The sequence below is a fragment of the Lycium ferocissimum genome, chromosome 11 (genome assembly GCF_029784015.1).
Source record: "Lycium ferocissimum isolate CSIRO_LF1 chromosome 11, AGI_CSIRO_Lferr_CH_V1, whole genome shotgun sequence".
NCBI classification, from domain to species: domain Eukaryota; kingdom Viridiplantae; phylum Streptophyta; class Magnoliopsida; order Solanales; family Solanaceae; genus Lycium; species Lycium ferocissimum.
This window is the reverse complement of record NC_081352.1, coordinates 57,089,000-57,107,116: the sequence shown is the minus strand read 5'-3', so window position 1 is coordinate 57,107,116 and position 18,117 is coordinate 57,089,000. Positions and strand designations below refer to the sequence as shown.

Here is an 18,117-nt window from a genome sequence, read left to right as displayed (position 1 = left end):
ATGTCAACCAGTGGCAGAAATTTGCCCCACATCGAGGAAGTTTATAAAATAGTATTGTCGAACAATATGTCAACACATTATGTGAATTGTTTACCATCTGTGGCCTCTCGTGCTGTGATTCCTGAAATTTCATTAACTAATCATTCGTAGATTTTCTACCATGTATTCCAAACCAAGGTGAGAAGTAGCTTTTATAAAATGCACCAAAAATGTAATGGCAACCTCAAGATATCCTGCCAAGCTGCTGGCTTTGTAATTACGGCCCATCGGGGCCGTAATGGCTTTCATAGTATTACTTAGTCTACGTACTGGAACCGATAAGTCATAATATTCGATATTATGCAGGAGCATACACAAAAAATCCTTTTTTGGCTCTCTCTACATCCACAACGATAGAATCACTTTCAAGTTTTGAAAATTATGTTTGTTTGATAGTTCTTTCTTTTCTTTTTTTTGACTTACAAAGTTACTCAAAATTCAAACAGTTCATTTACACAAATCCCCTCCCATTTAAAGTTCAAAAATCAGTTACCAAGGGCCACCCTATATAATTTCCAGCTCCGTAACACTAACTGTTTCTAACAAACTTCTAAATGACATTGTATCATTTTTATTTGATTCCAGCAACACAACAAACTTTAAACTTTAATCCATATTAGTGCTTGGTATCTCTATAAAGGCAAAAGTGACTACTGTGAATTGCTTTGGAATGACAACTATATGCAAATAGAAGGGCAAATTGAAGACGGTGCAAAAACAAAACATAATGGGCTAAGAAATGGAGCCAGAAAATGGAGCTAAAGAAAAGGAGAGGTATGAAAACAACAAAGCTCATTAACATTACTTGAACAACATTTCTACTTGGCTAGTCATTTACAAAAGACTGTTCGGTGAGAGTGTTCTTCAAGACATGAACCACATTACACTGCAGTGAGATAAATGATCTGCTGGAAGTCAGTAGTTGTCCTTTGAACAAACTTTGCTGAGTTTTTATTGTCAGAACAACTTCGTCGCAGTTTACTCCAACATTAGTAATATTAACTGCAATATAGCTAATCCTGTGCGTAAATAACCTAAAAAGGTTGCTAAAACCTGGAATATGAGTACTATTTAATTTGATTATCATGGTTGGATGTAACTTCCAAATATTACATCCACACAATGAAATAGGAACTAACGAGGATAACTTACTGCTACGTTTTCTTCTTGAATTTCCTCTGCGCCTTCAAGTCGACCACAATCACAGATATATTATCTCTGCTGCCCCTTTGGAGAGCAAGTCGCGTCAGGTACTCTGCAGCATCTTGAGCAGCAGGATCGACGTTTACACCCCTTTCGTTAGTCAAAGTACCACCGTTCTTTTTGTGCCAGAGAAGAATTCGTCTCCGTGCCACATCACAAGCTTCTTCATTTGTCAAGACATCCCATAGGCCATCACTTGCTAAAATTAGACAGTCATCTTCTTTTACTCTGGGTACAAACATCATTTCTGGATCTGGAATCACATAAGGCCTTAAATATCTATCACCTGCAGCGAAAAGACAACCTTGTCAGATCAAGAAAGTTCTGATCTCTAGGATAGCAGTTTCAAAATAATAAATGTGAACACAGAATTTCTTGTGAAGTAATAGTCTCCAAAAATTCGGAGCCATTTTTTTATGACATGGTCTACCCTACAACACACACCCGCAGACAATAGGAGAATCATGCATCTCTTCTTGTATTTAACGTTAATCATATGAAATTTTGCACAATCGCTTATTACTTAATATTATTGGGACGGAATATTGTTGAGTTAATTGATACTGAATAATTCCATATTATGTGTGATCCTCACATTTTCACCATGTCAACTGAAGTAACACGTCGTTATCCAACATCAGTGGGCTGCTTCAGGGATGAACTTTGACACTATTTTATGTATGGTATATCACTTTCATTTTGGTGCATGTGTAAGTTTGGTCCATCGTAGCTTTAAGATTCCTTTTATAGTTTGACACCTCTTTTTCCATGTGCAAACTAAGCACAATATAGATGACTCGCTTAACCTTCTCCAGTAAAAATACAACAGTACAATGAAACTTGCAAGCGGCTAGGGCAATATACATACCAATTGACCTTGAAACTGCAAGAACACCAGAAACGCGATGTCCATCCCAATTAATGACCTTTCCTCCCAGTTCTTCTATTCGTGTACACTCATCTTCTCTATTTGGCTGAAAAACAATTAACAAGGAAGATTATTTGGTAGCCAAAAAAGCCTAACAAATGTTGCAAAGTGGTGTAACAACAAACACAAGCCTTACTTTATGGTCAACAGATAATGGCATGGGTAATTTTGCCCGACAAAGGACTGCCCTTGAATCACCGCAATTCGCAACAATAATGTGGGTTGGACTAACAACAGCAACTACAGCTGTAGATCCAACTGCTTCAGGAGCAATAGCTGCAAGGTCAGGCTCATCTGTTTCACTACCGAACCCTCCTACCTCATCATCGACTCTACAAAAACAATTCAAGAAAGCCTTTGACCATTGCTCCTTCCAGTTAATACTTCCATTATTTGAATCCTTTTTCATTATATCTATCTCCTGTGCTAAAGCCATGTGGAGACGCTCATGACAATACTTAGCAACCTGCTATGAAAAAAAAAAAAAAAAATATTGGTCTTAATATGTATGCATTCCTGACAAACAAATACGCAAGCACATAGCAAATGAACTCTAAGGGGTCGTTTAGTTGCTGGTTAGAGAGGAGTTATACATGTTTTAAGACTAGCATTACCTTGTACGTTGTTTGGTTACAAAAATGAGAAAAAATTAATACCCACATAGAATCTAACATAAGGTATACAATTTTTGGTTGGTTTTTTTCTCTATCCACATAAAACATAGCATTGCTAATACAATGTTTGGTTCATGTTTTTCAATTTCCAATACTGTATAAGTTATGAGGGAATCTATATATTATTTTATAAAGGTAGAAGCTGGAATAACTAATATATGAATAACTAAACCTTGCATAACCCTAACCAGCAACCAAACGACTCCTAACATGCAGGCAATAATAATTCCTGAACCAAAATAAAAGTGCAATGTTATAAAAACAGATAGAAATTCACCTGAGAGCCTCCGTGTCCATCATAAACCCCATATAAATGGGCTGTAAGTGTTTGACTCAGGGCATGAGAAACCGGGGCATCCATCAACATTTGAGAAGGGATTCTCAGAAACCTCGGTAAAGCTATAGCAGTATCTTCCATCTCAGGCCTCTTTCCTTGAATCGTGGTGAGCCCCCAAAGTGGCACAGAATCAAAACAAAGGGCATTTGGCCTACTTATCTTTATCTCATGCGAGAACACATGATGGGATGGTGATAATTTTCTTTTATAATCTTCAGCACCCGTAACCACACTGTTCATTCCAGTGGAAACAAGATCACTTACAAGTTCTGACTCATTAACCAACTCCTTAGCCAAATCACATGAATAAGACTTCCTTAGAGTCTGGGATACACCAACCTTCTTGTCTTCATCCACTAGAGAATTAGAACAAGTCATATTTCCTAAAATCTCATCAGTTGGTGAAATCAAATTGTTGTCCGTAGATCTATCGTTGTTTGGATCAGCAGCAATCAAACAATTCCCACTAGCTACTACTGTCGAAGAAAAACTGTTTCCTTTCCTGATTTCATGGCAGTCTGCAACTGTCATAAGGTTAGCATTGTCCCTTGGCACTCTATCATTGGCAACGGGCACTGGGGGAAGCTTGCACTTCTTTGGTTCTGATACCAGCTCATATCCAGCGAAGTCCACACATGTCGGTAGTACTGATTCATCATATATCAATTTTCCCTGTTTATACGATACAGCAAGTGTTGGTAATATCTCTTCCATCACTACTTCCTCTCCTACCACTAATCCAAATTCAAATCCCTAAAAGTAAAACTTAACACTGTTTAAGCCAAGACAAGGTTTCAAGAACCAGAATAAGTCACTTAGAAGAGAAAACAAGGTAGCTAAAATGGTTTAATCTATTATGACATAAGAGAATATGGATCCAAAGTCCAAACTTGTATTTCAAGGGGAATCACTATCCAATGAGATATATGCTAGAATTATTACACCCTGTTAAGCATCTTGTACTCTTCTATTCCAATTTGATCCTTCTTTATCCAAAAGACTCATTCAACAACACATTAACAACAAGCCTTCAACAAAGAATCACTTTTTATCACCAATAATATATACCCAATTAATTGGAAACAACAAATCAGGTCTAGTGGTCACTGCTTCTAAGAAACAAGACAGAGACACAACAACATATAAAGATCAAAAAAAAGATTCAAACTTTATTAAAAAGAGAGAACTTACAAGCTCAAAGCAGACCAAACATCAAGGTGCTCAAGCAAAACATCAAACTTTTTTCTTTTTCTTTTTTAAATCTTTTTAGCAACCCAACTTCTTCTTGGATTGAAAAAAAGTCCTTATTTTTCCTTCTGATTTATGAAGAAAAACTTCATTACCTAGGAACCAAGAACCCCTTATTTCAAGAGTCAAACAAATCAATAAGGTGCATGCAAGGATTTGTTATTTAGTCTAATCATTCTATATTTATTATACAAAACAAGGTTGATTAGATACACAAATCAATGAATACAATAATCATCTAAATAAACAAATACCCTAATCATAAAAAAAGAAGGAAGGTAAGTGAGAAGTTGCTTACCGTTTCAAAACAGTGTGCAATTAATGACACACACAAATTTTAATAAATTAAAAGAAAGAAGGAAAAAAAAAAAAAAGGTTAGACCAACATTTTAGGATCCCTTTACCTTCTTTTCCTCTCATAAAATAATAATAAAATAATTATTCCTCCGTCTAAAAGATTTTCTTAGGTTGCCTTGATACGAAATTTAAAAAATAATTTTTTTTTAGAGTGTGTGATCTAAAATAAATTTTAGATATTTATGTGATTATAAATTATCTCATAAAGTTAAATTATTTCTAAATATAAAAATATTTTAATTTTTTGATATAAATTAATAAAGAAAGTAAGATAATCTTTTTAGGACGGAATGAATATAATTATTGAAAAGAATATAGAAAACATACTATCTCTATTTTAATTTTAATTTATGTGAACCCATTTGACTAGCATAATATCTAAGAAAGAGCGAAGGTTTTTGAAATTTATGATTTAAAATAAGCCTTAAATATTTGTATGAGCGTAAATTATTTCATAAAGTGAATTTATTTTTAAATTAGGAAAGAAGTTATTTATTTTGACACGAATTGAATAAAAATAGATTTACATAATTTGAAATAGAGGGAGTATTAGAAAGCAAAGTGTGTGATGTGTCAAGATAGGAAACTTTTTATGTACTTAAACAAAACTTTGCCTTTATTAAATTCTTAGTCAAGTGGGTCCCATTTAACAGGACATCTGTCCAACCAGTTGGCTTTTTTTCATTGGTTGTGGACCCACTTCTTGATTTTTATGTTTCTTTCGGTGAACTAATGGATGATCTTTTAGGAGTCTTTGTGGCAGAAATAATTAAAATAATAATTTCTGGTGAGTGGGTCCCACACTAACTCTCTGTCCTGGCCACCTTGAGGGTTAGTATTTTGTACAAAAACTTTTGGGGATATGAGTGAAGACGGACAAACTGACGCATATCATCCTTTAATTATTAAATAAAAATTATTTTAATTTCAGGGTTTAAAAATTGCAGCAGAATTAGAATTTGAAATTTATAGATTCTAAATGAAATCCACAATTGATTTTAGTTATTACATTTGTACGTAAATGTTTATGCTATTTAACAAATTTTTTTAATATAAACAATAAATTTTAAGTAAAAATTATTGAATTAGTCTGAATTCGCACCTAATACGGTAGATTTGCCCCTATAAAGTAATCTAATGATTAATAAAGTTGAAATCAATTATGGGATTAAACAACGATAACATACCCAGTATAACCTGACAGTAGGGTCAGGGAAGGATGAGGTATACACAGACCTTATCCTACCCTCGAGGGGTAGAGATAGAGGCGAAGCCAGAATTTGAAGTTATTGGGTTGAAGATCCTACATAGTTCTTTTAAGTTACTGGCTCTAAATTAAGAAGGTGTACGTATTCAATCAATTACTTAACACAAATATAAAGTTTGAACCAAAGTAAGTGAGTTCGGCCGAACTGGTAACATATACACTGGCTCCGCCCCCGAGTAGAGCCCTTGTTTTCGATAGAACCTCAGCTCAAGAAGAATGAATTATGAAGTCATGGTTCAAATTTTAATAAAGTCAATAAATGATATTTGTGTTTTTTCTTCTTGATCCAAGTTTCGCTTGATATAATTATTTGTTACATATATTGAATTAGTTGAGATGTGCACAATTTTTTCTAACACTACCATAATTAAAAAAGATAATAGAATTTTGATGGTATTTTTAATTACGAAAGGAGTTTAGTATTGCTAATCTGTCGCTTCCCCACCAAATATAGGACAATTGTCCCAATTTCATCCTCAGATTCCAATGTTAGTCAACTTCCGAATAGTTAATTTAAAGACCAGAAAAGTACTATTCAACCTCTGATTAGTTTTGGTGTATCTTAGATCTCAAATCTCCTTTTTCACAGCTTTATTATCCTAGAAATGAGGTCTACTATGAGCCAAAATCATTAGATATCCCTAGAAACGGAAAACTAATGTTTTCACTTTTCGACATAAATTTTTACCACATTTGATGTAGTGATGAAATATTTTATATCCGTCTTAAATTATCTATCGTGACTTCTAAAAATAATTATCTCAATTATTTATCATTTTAAAAGTTAAATACAAAATTAATTTTTTTTTTCATTTCATACGCAGGAGTAATTGTTCTTGAAGACTGTAAATACTTTAATAAAGAGAAATTATCTCTTAAGACATAAGTGATCATAAAATGTTTTAAAATATTCTCCTAATTAATATTTTTTTAAAGAACGTATAAAAAAAAAAACACGACCTATAATTTGAGATCGAGGGAATAGTCCGTAATCACCTAATCAATGAAACCATGTATATCTAGTCATGGCTGACTGTGAATTTCTAGTGAGCTTTAACCAGAAGTAGAAGAATACTAATCTTAACCAGAAGTAGAAGAATACTAATCTTACTTTATAAAAACAACGATTTATAATTTATATATACATGGATTGATTTATATATTTTGACAATATAAAGTTATATCATTGTGTTTTAGCTATTTCTTCGGTATTAATGCATTTAAATATCATATAATTTTTACTTGTAATTATCTTATCAATTACTTGATCAGACAATATATATTTCATACCGTCACGACATAGAATCAAATTTGAGATTGAGAGAGGAATAGTTTCCTTATCTGAAAGCTTATATTTTGCAATATAAAAAAGGGGAGTAATAATGACAAAGTAGAGTAGATCGGTGAACAACCTTCAACGTGGCACTATTATATGGAAATCTGAAATCTTTCCAAAAACCTTTTCTAATCGTATTCAACTGGGGGCCTTGACGGACTGCAAATTAGCCACGTATTGCTCTAAAACAACAACGGCATTTAATAAATGTGTCAATGAATTGAGAAAATATCTCAATTGCATATTTTTCATTTTTTTTTTGACATAATATGTAGATAGACATCATAACTTGACTTCCACTTGTAAGTAAACATCTTAACTTTGATAATTCATATCAAGACACTCAACTTGATTTAAATTAGCCCGTACACACCATAATTTAATAATGCACATTAAGAAAACCTTAATTTAGCCATGTCTATATGCATTTTTAAAATTGGGGAGTTTACCAGGCTAACTTAAAGTCTTAAATCGAGTTGAGATGTCTAGATGTGCATTCTCAAAATTGATGTCTTTACTTTCCAATTGAGGTCAAATTAAAGTGTTTATCTATGTGTTAAGTCTTTTTTATTTGCACTCTCTCGTTTCAAGAACAAATCTAGGTCTGCTTCCGTGTTGTTTTTGTATTGTTTTTTCTTTTCAGCCTTTTTTGTGTCTGATTTCGCGTAATCTTTTTCAAGATCGTTTTGGTAGTTTGAAAGAACAGGACCCATATTTACTTTGTTTTCTATATCTCATCCATGCTTTCTTTCTCCTTGACTTGCGGGTTTCTTTTGCTTCTTGAATTCGATTCTTTATTTTTTTATTTGATTTTTTATTTTTATTAATGTTTTTGTCTTGACTAAGATTTTCATTTGTATTCAAATTAAAAGAAGTAATTTGCTTGGTATAATCCACACTTTTATTTTAGATACATTATAAAGTAGAATAAATTCTAGAAGGAACCAAAATTCTAGGTCGGATAGTGAGATGATAGGATATAAGCTTCATCGTCGAGAGGGAAACAACCCTCATAACTACTACTCTTACTACAGGACACTTGCGTAGCCAACACCTAGATCCGGCTCTACCCAAATTTTTCTAGTTCACCCCAACATTCCCCACTTGTCACATTGGATCTATACTTTTTTTAGTGTTATAAATTTTCGATCTAGTAAATTTAGAAACGAATCATATATTTAGATACCAGATGAATCAATGAGTTATCATAATTTTCTAATCAATCCCCTTCTGGATCGTCCCATTCTTCTACTTTTTCCCGGAAGTAGATGACTATTCATAGCTACAGCCTTGACACCAAAGAAGAGTTCGACGCAATGCTTTATTTCTATCCTAATTGATCCTGATTTTGCCTGAATAACCAAATACTTTTTTCTGTATAGAATTATAATAGGGATTTTTGCCACTAAATTCATTATTCAGATAACTCGAGTTTCGATAACTATAAAAAGAACTTTCCAACTCACTCATAAAAGAATGATCATTGTCAATTTCAAAAATCTGATTTTCAATATCAAAATAGATGGAATAATTGTCTCCATTCCTGTTACTAACTAAAAAAGTATCATCAGATATGAAATTCTGAATATCTTTAAAGTCGAATAAACGATAGGTATCAAATGGGCAGGTTAGATTAAATATGAACGAGTCAAAATAGATTGAATTAATAAATATCATTAATCCAAGTGAAAGATTGAAATAAGTTGAGCTAAAAAGCAGGTTATAACTCAATTGCCCATACTTACTAAGTTTTAATTCCTTTCTTGTTTTTTTTTAAGTAATTTTTTAAGCACCTCATAATTTTTTTTCACTATGATCCTATGACTATATAACATATAAAAAAATATTAAAAATATTCTAACACGGTTTCTTATGAATCAATTTACACTACATATTGATCCAATTTTTAGATAAACTGAATTGGACAAATTAAAATGAACTTAACCAATAAATGTGTGAATCAATAACTCTCGAACTAAAACTTAAACAAATCATAATTTCATGAGTTAATTTTGCTACCTCTACCGTCAAACTTGGCAAACAATAAAAGAGCATCCACTTTTCTCCGACCTAAATTTTCGTGTTTCACTTTTTATTAAAAGAAAAGCTAGCAAATTTGGCCACCACTTTGTGCCATGGTGAAAGACACTAGTATATGTCCTAAATGCATTGAATTTAAATACTTTTCTAGGACAACGAAAACAGCCATAAACTACAGGCCCTTGAGCCAGTTCATACATTTGGGTTATTTAAAGTATTTACTTAAATGAAAGATACAAGGAGTATTAAAAAGATAAAAACAGTAAAAACAAAATGAAACGATTTCATTTTATAACTAGTAATATAATTACAATACAAATCAGATATTTACATTATTATTAGTTGTACACAGAAGAATTTATATAAATTACTTTTTGATAAGGTACAAAAAAATTCTTAGGCTACACAACCAGGGTAATCTTTGAACCATCAGCAATAGCAGATCAGCATCAACATTCATCCAAGTCACCTAATTTAAAAGAGATTTAGCTATTTATACCAGTGTTTAGGTCATAAGCCAATTAGACACTACTACAAAGCATTGTGCCTTCAAAATATACAAAACATTAGGCCTTTAAGAACTAAGCTTTAGAGCTTGGAATGCGACGGTTCTAGCTAGGGATGCGATAACATCTCCAAGTCTTTATCCTTTCTTGAGATATTCTTCATAGTTCAATTCCGGAACAAGTTGTTCTTTGAACTTCTTCACTAGCCTCTTCCAAACTTTCTTCCATCAATGGCATGGTCTAAATTGGACTTCTTTACCTTTAATCTCCTTTTGTAATAGACCTCCTTGATCGGTATTGCAATGCTTCGAGCTCAAACCAGGAAGTTCTAAAGAATTGCAAATAAGAACAAACTTAAGAAAGCAGAAACTTATGTTGAAAAGAAAAAATAGCAACTTATAATCACACTACTAGTACAACACAAGAATAACACTACATAATCTACATAAACTTTCCTTCTGATTCTAACCTGTGTCCTAATTAAGCATTTGCTATACAACATGATATCATTGTCAGTTAATGTTCTAATGTGAAGTACAGGTACAGAGTTCATTACCTTCTAAAACATCCCAGGTGTCTTAGGGAGACCCAAGTGCATAAGTAAACCAGAACATACATGTCATTTTGATAGACAACATACACACCATAGTTATCCATTTGTTCCCAAAACCAATGTACCTCAGGATATTAATGAGAAAATCTCAATTTACATGCTCATATGCTTTCTGTATATCCGGCTTGCATAGTAATCCTAGTTCCTGACCCTTCATTCTTGAATCAACACACACATTAGCAATTAGAACTGCATCCACTATTTCTCTTCCCTTGGTAAAGGTCATTTGTTGCTTGCTTACCGGTTTATCCACCATTTTCTTCAACCTTTCAGCCAAAATCTAGGAGATAATCTTATCAACATTGACAATTAAACTTACGGGTTTGAAATCCTTTAACTCTTTAGGCCCCCTCTTCTTGGGAATCAGAACTACATTTGTAGCATTGAAACTTTTCACAAAATACTCTTGCAAATGGAAATTTTGAATGGTTTCCATAATCTCTCTTCACCACCTCCCAGCAAGCATGAAGAAACCCATAGAGAACCTATCAGGCCTTGGAGCCTTTTCCGCCTCACGCATATTAATGCATTCAAGAACCTCCTGTTCCTCAAAATTACTTGGTAACTACCCCTATTTCTCCTCAGAAATATACAGAATTCTCCAAATTAAACTGTGGTCTCCGTATCTCTCTCTCTCTCTCTCTATGTATAACTTCTAGTAAAAGGTAATTATTTCCCCCTTAGTAGCTTCAGGATCTGTTATCTCTGCCCCATCTACCAGCATTTCATCAATGTGATTGTGCATGCATTAGCATCCTATGAAAGAATTTTATGTTCTTATCTGCTTCAACCAAAGGATTCTGGACCTCTGTCTCCAGGCTACCTCCATCATGTATTGCAATTTCTTCTACTTCCATTTCTAAAGTTCCCCTTTTGAGCTAAAGAACCCTCAGTTCCTGTACCTTGTCTAGTTGAGCTATCCTATCTAGGATACCACTCTTCTTTCTTTCCAAGCTGCCCAAATTTGCCAGATTCCACCCTTTAACTTCCCCTTCAACATTTTCAGTTGTAGCTAGGATAAAATCTGGTCTGCTAGTCACGCTGAATGCCCACACCATTCCTTCACCTTCTCCTTAAAACCTTCTATCAGTAACTATCACCTTTCAAATTTGAAATAAAATTTATTTACAACCCCTTCCCCACACTGTAACAAAACAGGACTGTGATTAGATACAACTCTTGCAAGTGTAGATGGTCTGATGTGTTTGAAACGCTCATCCCATTATTTAAAAAAAAAAAAGAAAAAAAAAGGATCCTGTCAGTCTTGGAAGCCTCGTTCTGATTATTCCCTCTGTTCCATGTATATGAGCCACCAAACAGATGGAGATCCTATGATTTCTTGCTAGTCCTTCACAGCTGTAGTGAGATTAGAATTGTTACTTCTTTCATTTGTGAACCTTGTCATGTTAAATCCCCAGACAACCCAAGGGCCCTTACAATCTCCCCTAGTAGCGGCCAGTTCCCACTAATAATATTTTTTTCTCTCTGCAGTTATGACCATATACTAACATGATACACCATATGAGGTTCTGATTCAAATAAGTCATTTGGCATGAGATACTGTAGTTAACTGTATTGATTAAGTCTCCCTTGTATCCTCTTTTGTCCCACATGATCACTATACCCCATCTACCACCATTTGCCTCTAGACGCATATAATCTACCCATCTGCTCCCCCATATGTCTTATAGAGCAGCTCACATCTTATTCCAACTTTGTCTCTTGTAGAACCACCACATCTGCCTTCTATTTCCCCAACAACAATTTTACAATATCCCTTTTTTAATTTCTAATCAATCCCCTCACATTCCCTGAAATAATGTCTTCATTGATCACCTGATTTTATAAGCTTCCCCTATTCCTTGGTTCTAAATTCTTATATCTAATGTTGCATATCAACCCCTGTACCTCTTCATGCCCCCTAGGTTTAATCATAGCACTAGCGCTCTACAGTCCACCCTATTCCCTTTCTTCTTTTGAGAAATAAAATTCTTTGAGGTAATATTCTCATGTCTTCATTTCTCAATCTTCATAAAGAGAGATAAAGCATCCCATTCGCAACCTTGAAAATGAATCCTAAATTTCTTACTCATCTTCATCACATTCCGATGAACCCAGTTGCTTCAGACTTCTCTCTTTGTACCTGGATTTTCACTGGAGTATCTTCTACTACTGCCAGTGATTTGGATCTTCGCATTGTTCTCCCCATGCATGACTTTATTTTCCCCTTCCATCATTGTTCCTACTTCTTCCTCATCTTCCGCCTTTTCTGATCAATAGTTTGGCACTAAGGTTGATTGCATGCATTTGAATCCCATTCGAAGTTGCAACGTTTCTTGTTCCTCATTTGCAATCAAAGCAGTATCTATATTTATTTGCCTTTTACAGAAGCGTCCATTTAGAACCTTCTTAAGCCTAAGGAGAGAAACTTATATTTTTTTATACATGCTCCCCACTGCACTTGTATGTCTAAAGCTGATGTTTTCTGTACTTTCGTTCTTTGGCATCACTTATCAGAAGGGTGAAGAATGACTAGAGCCTTTTGAAATAGTCTCTTTTCAAATTGTCCAGTAGCAAAGAAAGTAAAGGTTACCACTTGGTTAAGTCGAAAGCACTCACTTTTGGCAAGAAATTTGGAGGTCTAGGGATCAAGAACTTGAAGATTCAGAGTAGAGCTCTTGGAATGAAATGGCCGTGGAAGTACACCAAATGAGAGTCAACTCCTATGGGGGAATATATTTTTATGACAACTCCTATGGGTGAATATTATCGAAGCAAAGTATGAACAGGAAGACAAATGGATGACTTAAGGAGGTCACTACACCATATGGGGTTAGCCTATGAAGATCCATTGGAGCACTGTGGAGCGAGTTGAGGGATAATTCCAGGATCAAAGTGTTTGATGGGAGCAGAACTAGCTTTTGGAAGGACAATTGGCACGAAGTGGGCAGATTGGAATTGGCTTTCCCGGATAGCTTCAACATAGTTCTCAGCCAGCAAAGGACTATAGCAGAGATGTGGACACCCCAAGGATGGAACATCAATTTTAGAAGACATATCTGTGAGAAATTATGAGAGAAAAGATTATTGAATTGTGTATCTACAACATTACATCAATTCCTATTTATAGGCACTATATCCCAATCCTTTTCCATGTAGGATACTATATACAAATCCTATTCCTATTCATATTCTAACACTCCCCCTCAAGCTGGTGCATACAAGTCATATGTACCCAGCTTGTTACAGATGTAACTAATACGAGGACCCGTGAGGGACTTGGTGAAAATATCTTGATTAGATATCTCTTGACTTTACAAATTTGTAACAATATCTCGGGAGAGTATCTTTTCTCTGAAAAAGTGATAGTCGATCTCAATGTGCTTAGTCCTCTCATGAAATACCGGATTTGATGCGATATGAAGGGTTGCTTTGTTATCACACACAAGTTCCATCTGACTGAAAATCCAAATTTTAATTCTCGGAGCAACTGCTTAATCCAAACTAGCTCACAAGTTCCTACATCCATTGCTCGATATTCTGATTCTGCACTAGATCGAGAAACCACACTCTGTTTCTTACTCTTCCAGGATACCACATTACCTCCTACTAAAACACAATATCCAAATATAGAACGTCTATCAGAAGGTGATCCTGCCCAATCAGCATCGGTATATCCAATGATCTGCTCATGGCCTCGATCCTCGAAGAGTAGTCCTTTGCCAGGAGTTCGACTTTATATATCACAGAATGCGGACAACTGCATCCCAATGACTATCACAGGGAGAATCCATAAACTGACTTACAACCCTCACAGGAAAAGAAATGCCAGGTCTAGTCACTGTGAGATAATTCAACTTACCAACCAGCCGCCTATATCTTCAAGGAGCACTGAGTGGCTCCCCCTATCCTGGCAAGAGTTTAGCATTCGGATCTATAAGAGTGTCACTAGGTCTACATCCCATCATTCCTGTCTCCTCAAGAATGTCTAAAGCATACTTGCGTTGTGAAATGATAATACCTAACCTGAATTGGGCAACCTCAATACCTAGAAAATACTTCAGTCTGGAATTGCTGAATGAGATGTTGCTTTAAATTTGTGATACCATCTTGATCATTGCTAGTTATAACGATATCGTCAACATAAACCACCAAATAAATACACAGATCTAAAGCAAAATGTCGATAAAACAAAAAGTGATGTGCTTCACTGCGAGTCATGCCAAACTCTTGGATTACTGTGCTGAATTTACCAAACCAGGTTCGAGGAGACTCTTTCAGACCATAAAGTGATCGACACAATCGACACACCAGATTAGACTCCCCCTGAGCAACAAAACCAGGTGGTTGCTCCATATAAACTTCCTCCTCAAGATCACCATGGAGAAAAAGCATTCTTAATGTCTAACTGATAAAGAAGCCAATGGGTGACAACAGCCATGGATAGAAAAAGACGGACAGATGCTATTTTGGCCACGGGAGAGAAAGTATCACTGCAATCAAGCCCAAATATCCGCGTATATCCCTTTGCAATAAGGCGAGCCTTAAGCCGATTAACTTGGCCATTCGGACCAACTTTGACTGCATAACCCCAACGACAACCAACAGTAGATTTACCTGAAGGAAGATGAACAAGCTCCCAAGTACCACTTGCGAGTAAAGCAGACATCTCGTCAATCATAGCCTGTCGCCACCCTGGATGAGAAAGTGCTTCACCTGTAGACTTAAGGATTGGAAACAGAGGACAAATATGATACAAAGGCATAATGGGGTGCTAACAGACGATGATAACTTAAAATGGTACAATGGGGGCTAGTACTACGAGGGGACCATATGCCTTTTTGAAGTGCAATCAGTTGATCAGAAGAAGACAAGTCCGCAGTAGGAGCAGGGTCTGGTGCAGGACATGAATCATCTGGGCTAGATGCTGGACGTGGACGACGATGATAAGTCAAGAGTGGTGGCACTGTGGGTAGAGATGTAGAACTAACTGTAGATTCTTCAAAAATCAGCATAGGTAAGACGGGTGACGCTGTGAATGGAGATGTACAAGTAACAGTAGATTCCTCAAAAGTCAGTATAGATAAGCCCTTAGATATGTCAAAATGATCAGAAGAAGATGTAAAGTAAGGTTGAGACTCAAAGAACGTGACATAAGCTGACATAAGGTACCGACAAAGATCAAGTGAGTAGCAACGATACCCTTTTTGAACCCGGGAATAACCAAGAAAGACACATTTGAGAGCACAAGGAGCTAATTTATCTTTCCCAGGGGTTAAGTTATGAACAAAACATGTGCTCCCAAAGACACGGAGGGGAAGAGATTATAGAGGTGACTGAGGATACACTACTGAATAAGGAATTTGATTCTGCATGGAAGTTAAGGGCATCCGATTAATTAAATAGCAAGATGTGAGAACTGCATCGCCCCAAAAACGCGAGTGCGAGCAGTCTCAATGAGGTGCCTATTCTTCCTCTCTGCTAACCCATTCTGCTGAGGTATCTAATGAATAATTCCTTGGTGAGTCATAAATTGCTGAAACTGGGAGGACAAATATTCTAAGGCATTATCACTATGAAACGTACGAATAGATGCACCAAATTGATTTTATATTTCAGCACAAAACTCTGGAATATAGAAAACAACTCAGAACGATCTTTCATTAAGAAAATCCAAGTACATCTTGAATAATCATCAATGAAACTAAATAACGAAATCCTAAGGTTGAACTGACTCTACTAGGACCCCCAAATATCATAATGGACTAAGGAAAAAATACTCTCCACGACTCTCAACACTACGTGGAAAGGTAGTGCGAGTGTGTTTCCCCAATTGACACGGCTCACAATCTAATTTGGACACACTAGACAAACTAGGCACCATCTTTTGTAGCTTATACAAATCGGATGTCCCTATCATTTGTGAATTAAGTCTGAAGGATTTGTAACTAAACCTGCTATGGAGGAATTAGGAATAGAGGTAAGGTAGTAGAGGCCTTGTGATTCATATCCTACGTCAATCGTCTGTCCCTTGCTGCGGTCATGCATAACAGAAATATTATGGCACAATTTACGGCACGAGTCAGACGACTGACCGATGCAAGATTAAAAGGACATCTGAGGACATAAAGAACATAATTTAGAGTGACAGAGGATATGGGATTAGCTTGTCCAACTCCTCTTGCTTTTGTTTGGATCCCATTGGCTAAAGTGATAGCGGGAAGAGACGGTGAATAATCAATATTTGACAAAAGTGTTTTATCACCGGAAATATGATCAGAAGCGCCAGAGTCTACAACCCATGATCCGAGGGTATTAAACTGTGCGATTGAGGCTACTTGTGGAGATGTCTGCTTGCTTGATACTGAAGGTACTCATTATATTCTTCTTCGGATAAATAAACCTGTTGATTACATGTAATGGCAGTCTGAGCAACATGAGCATTCTTAGGTGGTCGACCATGCAAAGAATAACATACTTCACGAGTGTGTCCACACCTATTACAGTAATTACACTTAGGTCGAAATCTTCCAAAACAACCTCTTCTTCATCGACTGTGATGTTCAGTTTCTAGATTTCCTCATTAAGGGTTCTGAAGTAATCATAGGACCTGAATTTCCAATTCCCGTGTTTTTGGAATTAAAAACATCAAATCCGAGAGACATGGCCGGATCTCAAAGGGTTAACACTCTACAAATGCTTGAAACACCCCCCAAGAACAAAGAATCAACTTAAGGAAGTCGTCAGAATAGTTGAAAAACTGGTCGGAAACTGGAAAAGTTGCCGGAATCTGACTATCGGGACTGCCCTGCCGGAAACTTGTCGGAATCTGGTGTAAACACTGTGGATATGCTCGGAATTGAGGGACGAGTGTTTCTGGAATAAGAAACTCCCCGGAAACTGTGAGCAGATCGCCGGAAAAGTGACCTCGTGGGAAAGTACTCAGAATCTGGTATAATTATATGTGCAGCCTCGTAACGAAGAGGCGACCCAACTGACAAAAAGAAACTGCCGGAAAAATAGCCGGAAACTGTCGCACGCACTGGCGCATGAGACAGGCGCCGCCGGAGTTCGGTCTGTTTTCGGCGCGTGTGGGCTCGTGACTGGTCAGATGCCGGAGCAGCAGACTGGGCTTTGCTCGCCGGACCTTTCCGAGTGTAATGGCAGTGTTTTTTTTGCAAACACTCAAGGAAAATAAAAGATGAAGCAAACAGTGCTGTACAGTAACCGGAATTGATGCACTGGACTGTCTGACTTATTATCGGGATGTTTCTCACCAATGCTCTGATACCATGTGAGAAATTATAAGAGAAAATATTATTGAATTGTGTATCTACAACATTACATCAATTCTCATTTATAGGCACTATATCCCAATCCTTTTCCAGGTAGGATACTATATACAAATCCTATTCCTATTCATATTCTAACACAATGAATAGGAAGTACAGAGAGTGGCTGAATTCTTTAGTACACTAGAGCAGTTTAGTGGACTACAGACAGGTGAAGATGTAGTATGGTGGCAAGGCAACAGTGGCAGTTTATTGAAGGTTAATGTAGCTTACAAGA

The 18,117-nt window shown here is 36.0% G+C and overlaps 1 protein-coding gene across 6 annotated transcripts; it reads right to left on the bottom strand.

Moving 5' to 3' along the window:
• Nucleotides 1-816: 816 nt before the first annotated feature.
• LOC132037589 (protein phosphatase 2C 50-like) lies at nucleotides 817-4,839 on the bottom strand. 6 transcript variants are annotated; one of them, XM_059428127.1, is made up of 5 exons: nucleotides 4,728-4,839; nucleotides 3,122-3,853; nucleotides 2,307-2,639; nucleotides 2,111-2,216; nucleotides 817-1,528 (listed from the first exon to the last, which is right to left on the bottom strand). In XM_059428127.1, exons 2-5 carry the CDS (start codon nucleotides 3,710-3,712, stop codon nucleotides 1,194-1,196), a joined length of 1,365 nt encoding a protein of 454 aa, XP_059284110.1. In that variant the 5' UTR covers nucleotides 3,713-3,853; nucleotides 4,728-4,839; the 3' UTR covers nucleotides 817-1,193. The 6 variants fall into 6 exon arrangements, with proteins under 6 accessions (XP_059284110.1, XP_059284107.1, XP_059284106.1 ...); XM_059428124.1 differs by lacking the exon at nucleotides 4,728-4,839 and adding an exon at nucleotides 4,373-4,688 and having other exon boundaries at nucleotides 3,122-3,953; XM_059428123.1 differs by lacking the exon at nucleotides 4,728-4,839 and adding an exon at nucleotides 4,373-4,688 and having other exon boundaries at nucleotides 3,122-3,934.
• Between the last annotated feature and the right edge of the window lie 13,278 nt (nucleotides 4,840-18,117).

Excerpts from the sequence above, each read along its gene's own strand:
- LOC132037589 (XM_059428122.1), bottom strand. The coding sequence starts at position 3,895 with ATGGAAGAGATATTACCAACACTTGCTGTATCGTATAAACAGGGAAAA. Across the intron at positions 2,217-2,306 it reads CATTATCTGTTGACCATAAA|CCAAATAGAGAAGATGAGTG; the intron begins GTAAGGCTTGTG and ends ATTGTTTTTCAG. Across the intron at positions 1,529-2,110 it reads TGCAGTTTCAAGGTCAATTG|GTGATAGATATTTAAGGCCT; the intron begins GTATGTATATTG and ends TTTTCGCTGCAG.